Here is a 14068-nt window from a genome sequence, read left to right on the forward strand (position 1 = left end):
ATAATGTAGGAAACGCGGCAGCCAATTTGCGGACAGCAAGCTCCCACAATGTGATAATGACCAGATAATCTGCTTTTGTGATGTTGATTGAGGGATAAATATTGGCCCAGGACACCGGGGAGAACTCCCCCTGCTCTTCTTCGAAATAGTGCCGTGGGATCTTTTACGTCCACCTGAGGGGGCAGACGGGGCCTCGGTTTAACGTCTCATCAGAAAGACGGCACCTCCGACAGCGCAGCACTCCCTCAGTAGGACAAATTGGTACCTAGGTAAGTTAGAGTTGGTAATAAACAAGAGGCAGAGACCTAACTGCCCACAGTGCAAAAACAATTGCTCCTGAAGCGTCTCTGCTGGAAGGGGGGAGATTCAGCTTCTTAAAACAGGTACAGTATTCAGAAATAAAACAAGCTGCTGTAACCTTTGCTCCTATGTCCTCCCAGCAACAATCAGACAAGCTTAATGAAAGAAGCTTACTCTGAGGCTTACTAAAATAACTAGAAGCACAGAAGCTTACAGCACTGGAGGAGGCCATTTGGCCCATTGAGCAAGTGCACTGGCTCTTTGCTGAAGCAATCCCATACTAATCCCCCCTGCCCTGTTCTCTCCCCTAACCCTGTATCTCCCTCTGCTTCAAACATTTATCCACTTTTCCTTCAAAAGCTGCGATGGTCTCTGCCTCAGCTACTCCCTATGGCAAAGCATTCTGTGCCCCAATAACCCTCGGTGTAAAAATTTCTCTTCAAACCTCTCCTCACTCTGGACAATTTTGAACTGATGACCATTGATCACTAACCATAGAAAATAGTCCTTCGCTATTCACTTTATCAAAACCCTCTCTAACTTTAAAAATCTCAATTAAATCTCCTCTCTGCCTTCTCTGCAATAACCCCTGGGGAATACCAGCCACTCTCCAATCAGAAGATCACCCATTAATCCTGACCCTTTGTTTCCTGCCCATCAGTATAGCCAAGCAATTTTGCAGTTAATGGTCCCCAACCACACAGGCCTTATCTTGATCAGAGATAAAAACACTGCCACAAAATGGAGGACGGGGCTCTATTTAAATCAACTGCGTTTGATTTTAAAACTGATGGCGGCTTTAAAAAAAAAATTGAGCGGTAGCTAACTAATTTTCCTTAATGTGCACACCACATTAAAATGAATGAATGCACTCAATGATTAAAAGCAAGCTGCACTTGTATGCAACATCTTTCATGCAACCGAAGGTGCGAAGATGGGGACTGGAGGGCTCGAGCAGGAAGTGAAAGAGAAATAAGGGAGGTAACAAAACACCGTCAAAGAGGCAAGTTTCGAGGAGGCTGCTGAAGCTGCAGAAAGAGACAGCAAGACAGAGGGATTTAGGCAGAGAATTCCAGGGCGCAGGGAATGGGATGGCTGAATTCTCGGACACTGGAGCAGAGGAAGAGGCAGTGTAAACCAGAGCTGGAAGAGTGCATGCTGGGGCGTAGGTTTGGAAGAGGCTTTTGGAGGGTCTTGAAGGAGAGGAGGATGATTCAGAAGTAGAGCCCCTGGGAAGAGAAGCAACTAGTGGAAGTCAGCGAGGATGGGGCATTTGAAATTTAGGACTTATAGGGGGATAGGATATGAGCAGCTATTCCTATACTAGCCAGCTCTAACATTTCCCACACTTGACGTTTTATTTAAAACTCGACTCCTTCAATTTTTCTTGTGGTCTCCCTGGGTTGTGCGCCGGCAGTAGCCAAGGGGGTGAGCAAGTGGCTCGCAGCTGCTATCCACAGCCCTTTGAATCAAGATGGTAGCACAGTACTAGGAATAACTCCATCGGACTTTAAATAGCTGACGCCTGCTTAGGAACACCTAGCACCCACAACGCTGCAACTTGACCTAGGAGCCCAGCAGCGTAGGAATTGGTCAGCCATTTCCGCCCCGGCCGCAGCATGCATGCTCCAAACTGTCGCGCTACTCCCGACAACCTTTCACCAACTCTTTTATTCTTTACCAGCATATCCTGGAGACAAATCTCGTGTGCTTCCAAGGAACACTGGAGGCGTGGCTCTAACAGCTTCTTGAGGTTTCCAACGGGTTCGTTGATGTCAATGGACTGGCTTACGAACTCTGCTGTGGTGATGGTGGTCTGCTCTGCAATACTGAAAAGCAAATAAAGGGATAAGAAGTTCATAAAAAAAAAAAATTAAAGCCATCATGCTGGTCTACAATTAGAACAGTTTAGTAAATGAACAATGTGCGAACAACTGAGATTGGATTTTTTTTTTTTTTTAAGTTTGTGTGTTGTGTGTGTTCCATGTAATAGAAGGAAAAATATTCACTTGTTTGGCTCCAACAACTCACTTTGTCCCTCACTTCCTGGTCATAGTAGACCATTCAGCCCCTCTTCCTGGTCATAGTACAGGAAACTTCACGATATCCGGCACCGACTGGACCGAGCTGCTGCCGTTCTATCAAAACATCCGGATAGACCAGCGCTAATGTTGTCAGATACGGTGGTTTTCATCTCCGTATCTGACAACAAACACTGTGGCTTAGCAACAGCTTGTAAGCACTCGGCCCGTACCTTGGAAGCGTCTCTGAAGCTGTTGCTAAGCTACAGAGACGCTTTCCAGAGCCTGACAGTTAAAAAAAAAAGCTAGGTGAAGAAAAAAAAACTAACAAAACGGCTGCTGATTTCTGCCGTTAGATCGAGGTTTCCGGACATACAACCTCCGGATAAACCAAAGTTTCCTGTAGACCATTCAGCCCCTCTTCTTGTTCATAGTCGGCCATTCAGCCCCTCGAGCCTGCTCCGCCATTCAAGGAGATCATGGCTGATCTGCATTTTAACTCCATTTACCCACTTTTGCTCCATATTCCTTTATACTTGTACCTAACAAAACTATCAATCTCAGTCTTGAAAGCTCCAATTCTCCCCCAGCATCTACAGCCTGTAGGGGGGGGGGGGGGGGGGGGAGAAGAGAATTCCAGATTTCTACTACCCTTTGTGAGAAAAAATGCTTCTCGATTTCCCTCCTAAACAGCTTAGCTTTAATTTTAATATTACATCCCCTCGTTCTTGATTGCCCCATCAGAGGAAACAGTGTCCTTGTATCTACCCCAATCGAATCCTTGTGACATTTTAAACACCTGGCTCAGGTCAACCCGCAATCTTTTATAGTCACGAGAATACAAGCCAAGTGTTCAAAATGTTGGGGTAGATTACTGAAGGGCTTAAAAAAACTCTACAAGGAACATCGCTTGGAAGGGAAGGACTCAGTCGCATGAAGTTTATCCAACCAATGACAAAGGACCTAGTAAAAAGGTGTGTGGGGATTTAAACCCAGGTCCTCATGGTCAGAGTCCACAGCACAAAACGGTCTCGAAACTTCACATTCAGCTGACAATCAAATCAAGGAACTGGTGCCAAATACAGAAAAATCCCTAATGCAATCGGAGGCACAATTCTGAGGTTAGGGTAGAGGCTCTTTGTTTGGAGCGGAGCAGAGCAGAAGGAGCTTCACTCTGCATCTAACTGCCTTGTACTTGCTCTGCGAGTGCTTGATGCTTTACAAGGCCCTGGTAAGACCACACCTGGGAGTCCTGTGAGCAGTTCTGGGCAGCACACCGTAGGAAGGATATATTAACCTTGGAGGGAGTGCCAGAATGATACCTGAACTCAAAGGGTTAAATTATGAGGAAAGATTACAGAAGCTAGGGTTGCATTCCCTAGAATTTAGAAGGTTAAGGGGTGATTTGATCTAAGTTTTCAAGATATTAAGGAAAACTGATAGAGAGTAACTATTTCTGATGGTTGGAGTGTCTAGGACTAGGGGACATAGTCTAAAAATTAGAGCCAGGCCTTTTAGGAGTGAAGTTAACAAACACTTCTATACGCAAAAGGGTGGTAGAAGTTTGGAAAACTTTTCCGCAAATGGCAATTGGTGCTAGATCAATTGTTCATTTTAAATCGAAGATGGGCAGATTTTTGTTAACCATAGGTATAAAGGGATATGGGGCAAAGGCGGGTATATGGAGTTAGGTCACAGATCAGCCGTGATCTCATTGAATAGAAACATAGAAGATAGGAGCAGGAGTAGGCCATTCGGCCCTTCGAGCCTGCTCCGCCATTCAACGAGATCATGGCTGATCATCCAAACCCTAGCACCCGGTCCCTACACGGACAGCCATCCCACCCAAGCCCTATCCCCGTAACCCCACATATTTAATCCCCCCGAACACGAAGGGCCAATTTTTATCATGGCCAATCAACCTAACCTGCACATCTTTGGACTGTGGGAGGAAACCGGAGCACCCGGAGAAAACCCACGCAGACACAGGGAGAATGTGCAAACTCCACACAGACAGTCACCCGAGGCCGGATTTGAACCCGGGTCCCTGGCGCTGTGAGGCAACAGTGCTAACCACTATGCCACCGTGCTGCCACGGTGGAACCAGCTGGAGGGGCTCAATGTCCTACTCCTATGTTCCTGTACTTGTTGCTAAAAATGCCTCATTTCCCAGCAATATTCATCCCTCTCCACGTAGCAAAAAATGAAATCGACCTTTCAAAAAGAAATTACAGGAAACTTTGGTTTATCCGGAGGTTAACTGTCCGGAATGCTCGAGCCACCAGCAAAAATCAGGAGCCGTTTCGTTAGTTTTTTTTTCTTTTCGTTGCTTTTTTTTTCCCCCCACCAGTCAGGCTCTGCAAGGTCTCGCTGAAGCTGTTGCTAAGCTACAGAGACGCTTGCAAGGTACGGCCGACTGTTTAGAAGCACAGGGTTTGTTGCCAGATACGGAGCTCAAAATCTCCGTATGTTTCAACATTAGCGCTGGTTTGTCCGGCAGTTTTGATGGGACGGCAACAGCTCGGTCCCGTCGGTGCCGGATAGCACAAAGTTTTCTGTACACAAATGAAACAAAAATCACTAAGCAGAATTAAAAAGGGTCCTTAAAACATTCAAACAATTGCACTGAGAACAAGTAAAGCCCTCGAGGGATGGGGTGTAACAGAGCGCGGTGTCAGCGGAAACATTTCCCAGCCTACCTCTCCTCCGTGCAATGCCGCTTCTCCTCACCATCTATTTCGATTTCTATTTCTGCTGATCGCTTCGTCATGGTTGTGGGATCTGTAACTCACAATCTGCGTTTAAAGAAAAGACAGACATCTCTTTCAGCAAAGACCAACTGTTCCGCATAGTTTAACCTGAAAATAAAGCACGTGCAGAAGTAAATGTGATATTTGTCAGAACGACCAACTTATTATTTCATTCTCGCCCCCTCCTCAACTCTATTCTCATCTTCGAGGTACCGACTCATGTGGGTTTTAGGCTGGAGATTACAACATGCAGCCAAAGGCAGGGGCAAAAAAAACAAAAACAAATCACAGGCGGACTCTATTCAGTCCCTCCGCCCCAAGGTCCACACAAGCATTTTCCAGCATTGGTTAGCGGGCTTATTTTTTTCCCCTTTCTAGTAGACGGGGTGCAGAGGTCAAGTGCAGCCACTCCACAGCGACTGGGGTCTTATTCGGTTTGCATGATTTAGCACTGGATCACTTGGTACATTCATACACTGACTTATTCATGGGGGCGGGAGTTGTGTGGAGGCGAGAGAAAACAGAAGCTCAAAGCCAATTTCAGACAAAGGCAACTGTTTACACTTCTGCAAACTCGAACCAAGTGTTGCTTTAATCTGTGTCCTAGATTTTTTTGGGGGGGGGGGGGGGGGGGGGTGGTGGAGGAGAACTGAGGCATTTTCAAACTGGGTCACGTGATTTGCTGCTGTACATATGCCCCTAAGCAAAACAAGAGCAACAGCCTCTCTTTTGTCTGTCAAAGTGATCATACATCAGGCAGCTGCTGTTTTGTGCACACAGATCACATCATCAATTGGCTCGTCACAAGGGGTTTAAATAAAATTGCCTCTGAATCTACGAACACCTTGCTGGCTAAAGGCACTAATTAGCACAGCACTGAACCACACAGATCAAGGAAGTTTGCATCGCGGTCTGTGACAAGTTACCCGACCTTAACCAGGCTGGCAGCAGGGCCACGACAACCGGTTTCAGCACCCGGAATTCGGGAGGGAGAAATTATTTTCGTTTTGAATCAGCCCCAGTCACAGTGCAGAGGCTCTCAACTCTCCATCGCTACTCAGTGAGAGTACATGTAAACGTGGCCATCTTAAACCCGCTTTAAAACAAATCAAACGCCAAAGTCACAAGTTAGCTGATGTAAACAGGATCAGCCAGGATCCTGTCAGGTTGGTCCGCAGCAACCAAAAATCTAAATATAAAAATCGGAGATCGCCCCAACCATCCACCGTCAAACAGCCATCTTTAAAAAAATTGTGCTTGGGACGTGGGCAACACTAATAAGGCGATACTTGCTGCCCATTTAGTTGCCCCGAGGGAATTAAAGGCAAACTCACAGGGTGGGACTGGAGTCACAATAGGGGGCAGACCAGGTAGGGGTGATTAGTGAACCAGCTTTTAAATGACAGTCCAGCAGCCATCATGGTTATTTTTCCTGGTGCTAGCTCAGAACTGACCAGATTAACTGAATTCGGTTTCACTACTTGGTATAGAGGGGGGGAATGAGTGCTCAGTCTCTGGCTTGCTAGTCCAGTAATATAACTCTCCAACCTCCCTTTCCTCTCCAAAGTCCTTGAATGTGTTGTCGCCTCCCAAACCCGTGCCCATCTTTCCCACAACTCCATGCTTGAATCCTTCCAATCAGGTTTCCGCCCTGCCACAGTACCAAAACAGCTCTCCTCAAAGTCACAAATGACATCCTTTGTGACTGTGACAAAGGTAAACTATTCCTCCTCGTCCTTCTTGACTTGTCTGCAGCCTTTGACACGGTTGACCACTCCATCCTTCTCCAACCGCCTCTCCACTGTCGTCCAGCTGGGTGGGACTGCACTCGCCTGGTTCCATTCTTATCTATCTAATCGTAGCCAGAGAATCACCTGTAATGGCTTCTCTTCCCGCTCCTGCATCGTTACCTCTGGTGTCCCCCAAGGATCTATCCTTGGCCCCCCTCCTATTTCTCATCTACATGTTGCCCCATGGCGACATCATCCTAAAATACAGCGTCAGTTTCCACATGTACGCTGACAACACCCAGCTCTACCTCACCACCACTTCTCTCGACCCCTCCACAGTCTCTAAATTGTCAGACTGCTTGTCCGACATCCAGTTCTGGATGAGCAGAAATTTTCTCCAATTAAATATTGGGAAGACCGAAGCCATTGTCTTCAGTCCCCGCCACAAACTCCGTTCCCTAGCCACGGACTCCATCCCTCTCCCTAACATCTGTCTGTGGCTGAACCACACTGTTCGCAACCTTGGTGTCATATTTGACCCGGAAATGAGCTTCCGACCACAAATCCGCAGCATAACAAAGACCGCCGACTTCCACCTCCGTAATATCGTCCGTCTCCGCCCTTGCCTCAGCTCATCAGCTGCTGAAACCCTCATCCATGCCTTTGTTACCTCTAGACTTGACTATTCCAATGCACTCCTGACTGGCCTCCCACATTCTACCTTACGTAACCTTGAGGTGATCCAAAACTCGGCTGCCCGTGTCCTAACTCGCACCAAGTCCCGTTCACCCATCACCCCTGTGCTCGCTGACCTAAATTGGCTCCCATTTAAGCAACGCCTCGATTTCAAAATTCTCATCCTTGTTTTCAAATCCCTCCACGGCCTCACCCCTCCCCAGCTCTGTAACATCCTTCAGCCCCACAACCCCCGCCAAGATATCTGCACTCTAATTCTGCCCTCTTGAGCATCCCTGATTATAATCGCTCCACCTCTGGTGGCTGTGCCTTTTGTTGCCTAGGCCCCAAGCTCTGGAATTCCCTGCCTAAACCTCTCCGCCTCTCTTTCCTCCTTTAAGATGCTCCTTAAAACTTACTGCTTTGACCAAGCTTTTGGTCACCTGCCCTAATTTCTCCTTATGTGGCTCGGTGCCAATTATTTTATCTTCCAATGCTCCTGTGAAGCGCCTTGGGACGTCTTACTATGTTAAAAGGCACTATATCTATACAAGTTGTTGTTGCTAGGTTACCGCAGCCATCTCGGCTCACAGGTAAATAAACATTGCCACTTGGGTACGTTATGGGTCAATGTTCTCGGCAGAGGGGGAGAATTAAAAAACCTGAAAATGCCAAATCTTCAGCATTTTGTTGAAGAGACTGTCTCGCTACTTAAAAAACAAGAAAAACAGATGGTGAAGTGCCCACACATCTAACGTCTCCACTACAGATGCACAGACTAGAATCTTTCACTGATCAGCAACACTCTGCTCCTTCTAAATCAAACCCACATTCTGTTTTTGTTAATCACACAACCGCGACTGAAATCATCCACCTGACTGCCAGTTGAGGTTCTCTCTTCGGCAAGATCAAGACAGACCGTATCTTTGTGCAGCCGCCTATAGATTAGGTACCTTTGGGTCTATATGCAGCAGAAATGTCCAAATCCTGTATATAAGACAACTTTTGAATAATTGTACCACTCCATTAGAGAAAAAAAATCACTTGAGACTCCTTGATGACGCATCAAGTTTAGAGTGTTTAGCTTCACTGTACAGATCAGAAAGTCACAGGTTTGATGTCTACACTACACAGAGTTAACTGATCCTAGTCAGTGTGACGGCAGCGGCACCATAATTAACCACAACACGGCTGGGCTGGTGGAAGGAATGGTGGGGGCGGAAAAGAGAGGAGTAGCCAGGGCTCCCAATCTTGATTACTACTCAGTAATCCCAAAGTGAAAGTGCACATGGAGATGTTGGGAGAGGACAAGGATCAGTAGTGGTCAATTGGACAGGATTTGACTGTTCTAGCACACTACTCCGAGTGTGTATATCAGGGAACAGTGGTATCGCGATTTTGTCATAAAAATCGCAACTTCTACAAGAAGTAACTCAGGAAGTACTACTGGATGGCCAGCTGAGGGCGCCGTCCGAGGAGTATAAATACTCGGGCGTGGGCCCAACTTGGCCAGAGACAATCTGGAAACAGGAAGCTAGTGACTACTAACTAGACCTCCGTGTTTTGTTACAAGTCGATTAAAGCCTTGCTTTATGTTCAACCAAGTGCATAGTGAGTCTTTATTACGTCAATTATGTTACTGGACTAGTAATCCAGGCTAATGATCCGGAGACATGAGATCAAATCCCACTGAATTTAAATTCAGTTGACTGCATAAATCTGGAACAAAAAGCTAGCATCAGTAATGGTGATCGTGAAACTACCGGATTGTCGTAAAAACTCATCTGGTTCACCAACGTTCTTTAGGGAAGGAAATCTGCCGCACTTACCCGGTCTGGCTCCAGCAATGTGGTTGACTCTTAACTGCCCTCTGAAATGGCCTAGCAAGCCACTCAGTTGTACCAAACTGCTAGGAAAACCTTCATCTCAAGTACTGCAGCGGCTCAAGGTGGCGGCTCAAGGGCAATTAGGGATGGGCAGCGATGCCCACATCCTGTGAATGAACATAAAAAAAAAAAGCCCTGATTTCCTTTAAGCAGCTAGCAACCTTTTTGGCAAATCTGGACAATGGGTCTCCCAAGAGCGTGTCAATATTTGCAAGAGTCTCCCCACCCACCCACCCCCCCGACCCTCATTGAGTTTCCTCAGAGAAGATGTTGTTTCTTGCCCAAAGCAAATGTTGACCGTGATCGCATATGTAACCTGGGAGTCTGCGCCAAACCCTCCATGGACTGTGGTATGCATCACCATGGCAACAGGTGGTTAGGCCAAGGCTGAATTACAAAAAAAACTGAAAACCACTGATTGAATGCACTGAAGAGCAGGGGCGGGGGCGGGGAAGGAGAAAGCGAGATCAGAGGACATCTGTTGTTTAGGTTATAGTGTGTTTTTTTGGCCTTACTGTTAACATTTTCCTCTCTGAAAGAAGTCAACCCACGTTGGCATATAGCTGCACAAGTGCCAGCCACACACTGCATCATACTGAAGTGGTCATTCATCATATGCGAGCATACGCAACAATTCAACCAGGATGTTGAGGAAGGGGGAAGAACAGGGGCTGCATCACATCCATGTCTTATCTAGTCATTTCGCACACATCTTTCCAGCAATCACGAGCCTTGACTGAAGCAAATTCGCAACGGCTTGCTTCCAAATCTTCGATCCTGCTTTACGTGCCAAATTTAATCATCTCTTACTCACATGCTGACTCCAACCCTCTGAAATAAGCCCAATTGAGTGGCGACGCGAGACCCCTGCAGCAATCTCTGCTGATGAATGGCACGGAGTGTTTTTTTTAATTAAAAAGACATTTTCTCCCTTAGCTTCAAGGCTATAAAGGCAATTCACTTCTGGGAGGGAGAGTGAAAAATAAAGAGCAATCTGCAATGTTCATTTGCAAAGATCACGGCCAGTAGTGAGCTGATCTAAGCAGATAGCACAGAGATCCAATAGGAAATTCAGGAGAAACTTCTTTACTCAGAGTGGTTAGAATGTGGAACTCGCTACCACACAGGGTAGTTGAGGCGAATTGCAAATGCAATGAAGGGGAAGCTGGATAAACACGAGGGAGAAAGGAATAGAAGGTTATGCTGATCGGTTTAGATGAAGAGGGGTGGGAGGAGGCTCGTGTGGAGCATAAACGCCGGCGTGGACCAGCTGGGTCCAATGGCTTATGTCCGTGCTGTAAATTCTACGTAGCTGTAAGGTGAGTGAATAATCTGGGCCGACACTCCAGCACATTAGCAAGAGTGCTTCATTACTGGAGGTGCCATCCTTTGGACGAGACATTAAATTGAGGCACTATCTGCCTGTTCCGGTGGCGGTTAAAGAGCCTCGACCTTATTCAAAGAGTAGCGAGTTCTCCTGGTTCCTGGCCAACATTTCTCCCTCAACCAACAACAGATTAACTGGTTGTTCATTGCACAGCTGTTCGCAGGATGTTGCGGACACAAAATGGCCAACACGCCAGCCTACATGACAGTCAGTGTGCTCCTTAAGTAATCAACTGCATGAGGTAGGAGACATTTCAATGGAAGGTATAAATACAGGTACTACAGGAAAAAGGAAAGACTTGCATTTATATAGCGCCTTTCACGACCTCAGGGCGTTCCAAAGCGCTTTACAGCCAATGAAGTCTTTTTAAAGTTGTAATGGAGGAAACGCGGCAGCCAATTTGCGCACAGCAAGCTCCCACAAACAGCAATGTGACAATGACCAAATGATCTGATTTAGTGATGTTGATTGAGGGATAAATATTGGCCAGGATACCGGGGATAACTCCCTGCTCTTCTCTGAAATAGTACCGTGGGATCTTTTACGCCCACCTGAGAGCGCAGACAGGGCCTCAGTGAACGTCTCATCCGAAAGCACTCGCCTGGGCAGAGGTGTGGCAACTGTACATCCTTGCACTTGAGAAATGTGTGCACAATTCAGGGCAAAACAAAAAGCAAGGCAAGTAATGACAGTGTAAAAACAGGCGTTGTAACTGCACAGTAGGTCGGTCAGTCTTGGAAAGAGAGAGATAGGTGGGGACACTTAGCAGAACTTTTGACGCCTTATGTGGACTGGGCCTGCAGACAGTATTTTGAGCTGTGCAACACCAAGCGGTTTGTCCCTGGCCGCGGCAATGGTGCGAGTAATTGGAGGTAATAAATTTAAATATCACACAAGATACATACTGCACAACAATGCCTTAAGTGCAAGGTTTCCGACAATGGAGGCCAGCAGCTAGTGCCCCAGTAACGCTAACTGTAAAACCAACAGTAAGGATTCTTTTCCTTCCTTCATTATCAGTCATTGTTACCGAAGCAAACTAACGGGTCTCTAACTCAAGGAAAACGCAACACATTCCTCGCTTTTCATGCATTGTGCATGCAGACTAAACAGTGCAAAGATTGTTCCAGATTATCTCCGACTCTTCACATCCTAACACGCGAGACTGGCTTCAAGCTGAATAGGCTTCAACGCCACAAAACAGTCCTTTTTGGGCCAGAGTGCATTACATGACTAAGGCTGAAAGAGTAAAACAGACAGATATCAGGAACTGGTGATTAGGTGGTGCTGGAGGAAGGGAAGACTGGAACTGGTAACATACTCCAAGGTTTGGAGATCCTCAGGAAAGAAACAACTTTAGAGCAGGAGTCTTGATTTCAGCAGAGAAGATGTAATGAAGAGAAAGATTACATAGGATGTTACAATTGCACTTTAGAAGGAACTTCAGGAGGACTATTACATAGCAGCACTGATTATGAGAAAGAAGTCGGCAGGATAGAGGAAAGAAAAGGATGGTCCAGCAGGTTGTGGGTTCAAGATCCACTCCAGAGACTTGAGCACAAAAATCTAGGCTGACACTCCAGTGCAGTACTGAGGGAGTGCTGCACCGTCAGAGGTGCCATCTTTCGGATGAGACGTTAAACCGTCTGCTTTCTCAGGTGGACGGAGAAGATCCCATGGCACTATTTCGAAGAGGAGCAGGGGAGTTATTCCCCAGTCTCCTGGCCAATATTCACCCCTCAATCAACATCACTAAGAGATTATCCGGTCATTATCACATTGCTGTTTGTGGGAGCTTGCTGTGCGCAAATTGGCTGCCGCATTTCCTACATTACAACACTTCAAAATATACTTCATTGGCTGTAAAGCGCTTCGGTACATCTGATGGTCGTGAAAGGCGCTACAGAAATGCAAGTCTTTCTTTCTTTCATGACATTTCTCTTGAACCCGGCACTTTCCTCACTAAATGCCACATGCTTTCCTGTGCACAAGACCATACAAACATGAAATGATACGGTTACTTGTCCAACCACAGTATTTGGAATTACGGACATGCAACCTTTACAATAGATGCCAATGTGTTTTTAATGCCCCTTTTATATCACGGTTACCAACAGCAGACTTGACTTGGGCAACAATACTGTAATATGAATGAGGTGCCGCCACCCCAGCTGATATCCGGAGGCCTCCTCTGGAAGCTGTAGGGCCAATGTTGCAATGGGCTGACAATTTGTCAGGCTGTGGCCTCGGCCCACTTGTACAGCCCAGCACTTTTGTCTTTGGTCCTTTGCACTTGTTTCCTTCAGGTGGTCAGGACAGGACCACCACCACGCAGTGACTTTGGAACGTTTGCGGCCAAGACTTGCTCCGCTGTTTCTGGCGGTGGTCCTTTCCTGACCTCCTGAAGGAGACAAGTGCAAAGGAGCAAAGACAAAAAGTGCTGGGCTGTACAAGTGGGCCGAGGCCACAATCAATATACCGGAGGAAACGCGCATTGCAGAACTACTTCGAGCACAGAGAATTCTGCAATATAAATGGACCAACAGGTTGATTCGGCTTTGCAAGTCGTGCAGACTGGAAGAGCTGCTGAAGCCAGGGCTGCCATCTAGACCCGAAGAGGCGCAATAACAAGGGCAAGTGATTTATTAGCACTTAGCAAATATCGCATTTGAGCTGCAGCACGGGCTTTTTTAATGCAATACTGCAGTATTGGGCAGCAAATCAAACGACGCAAGTCGAGTGCAGAAATTCATGGGATGTGATGCCTCCCACAGATCACTTGCTTCAGTAATAAGATGTTTGCACCAATAATCACATCCATGGAGCACAAAACAAATTTCACAAATCCCATTAGAAAGACAAAAGGTTGTATAACAAGATTCTGTATCGTAGACTTACAATGCCAAGCTGGGACTTCAATCTGTCCAGTTCTGAAAAGGTTCGGGAAGTGGGGCCAGTAATGCTTCTGCAGAAGAATCATACAAGTTCAAACCATCATTACATTCATACAGCACCTTTGATGCAATGTAATAACCCAATTATCATGGGAAACTTGATTCAATTACTTAATTTTCAAAACAAGTCAAGACTCAAATATAAATACATCACAAACTTGTAAAGCAAGTGGCTAATTTTTATACTTAAAATTTTTTCTCAAAGTCTAACCAATATAATTTCTCCCGGTCACTCCAGCCATTTCATGCTCACAAGTTGTGCGAGAGTAGCTTTTTACTTTTGAAAGTGCTGCTGGATGGCTAGTTCTTTGGCTAATTAATTCTAGACGGACCAGATAGCACAGGACATGCTGCAATGCCAAAAG

The 14068-nt window shown here is 46.3% G+C and overlaps 1 protein-coding gene across 9 annotated transcripts in view; it reads right to left on the reverse strand.

Annotated features, from left to right (window-relative positions):
• The window catches only part of gabpa (GA binding protein transcription factor subunit alpha), a 384408-nt gene that overhangs the window by 357610 nt on the left and 12730 nt on the right, over nucleotides 1-14068 (reverse strand). For 4 of the 9 annotated variants that reach the window (XM_086007246.1, XM_086007252.1, XM_086007250.1 and 1 more), the window contains exons 2-4: nucleotides 13648-13714; nucleotides 5021-5116; nucleotides 1982-2129 (exon numbers count right to left, since the gene is read on the reverse strand). In XM_086007246.1, the coding sequence (XP_085863372.1) occupies nucleotides 1982-2129; nucleotides 5021-5091 (219 nt within the window). In that variant the 5' untranslated portion in view covers nucleotides 5092-5116; nucleotides 13648-13714. Of the gene's footprint in view, nucleotides 1-1981; nucleotides 2130-5020; nucleotides 5136-9305; nucleotides 9498-13647; nucleotides 13715-14068 lie in introns of those variants that run through there. The other 5 variants (XM_086007248.1, XM_086007244.1, XM_086007245.1 and 2 more) reach the window with 4 other exon arrangements.

Source organism: Somniosus microcephalus, chromosome 14 (assembly GCF_052327205.1).
Source record: "Somniosus microcephalus isolate GS21.2 chromosome 14, FLI_Smic_1.0, whole genome shotgun sequence".
In the NCBI taxonomy this organism is placed as follows: Eukaryota; Metazoa; Chordata; class Chondrichthyes; order Squaliformes; family Somniosidae; genus Somniosus; species Somniosus microcephalus.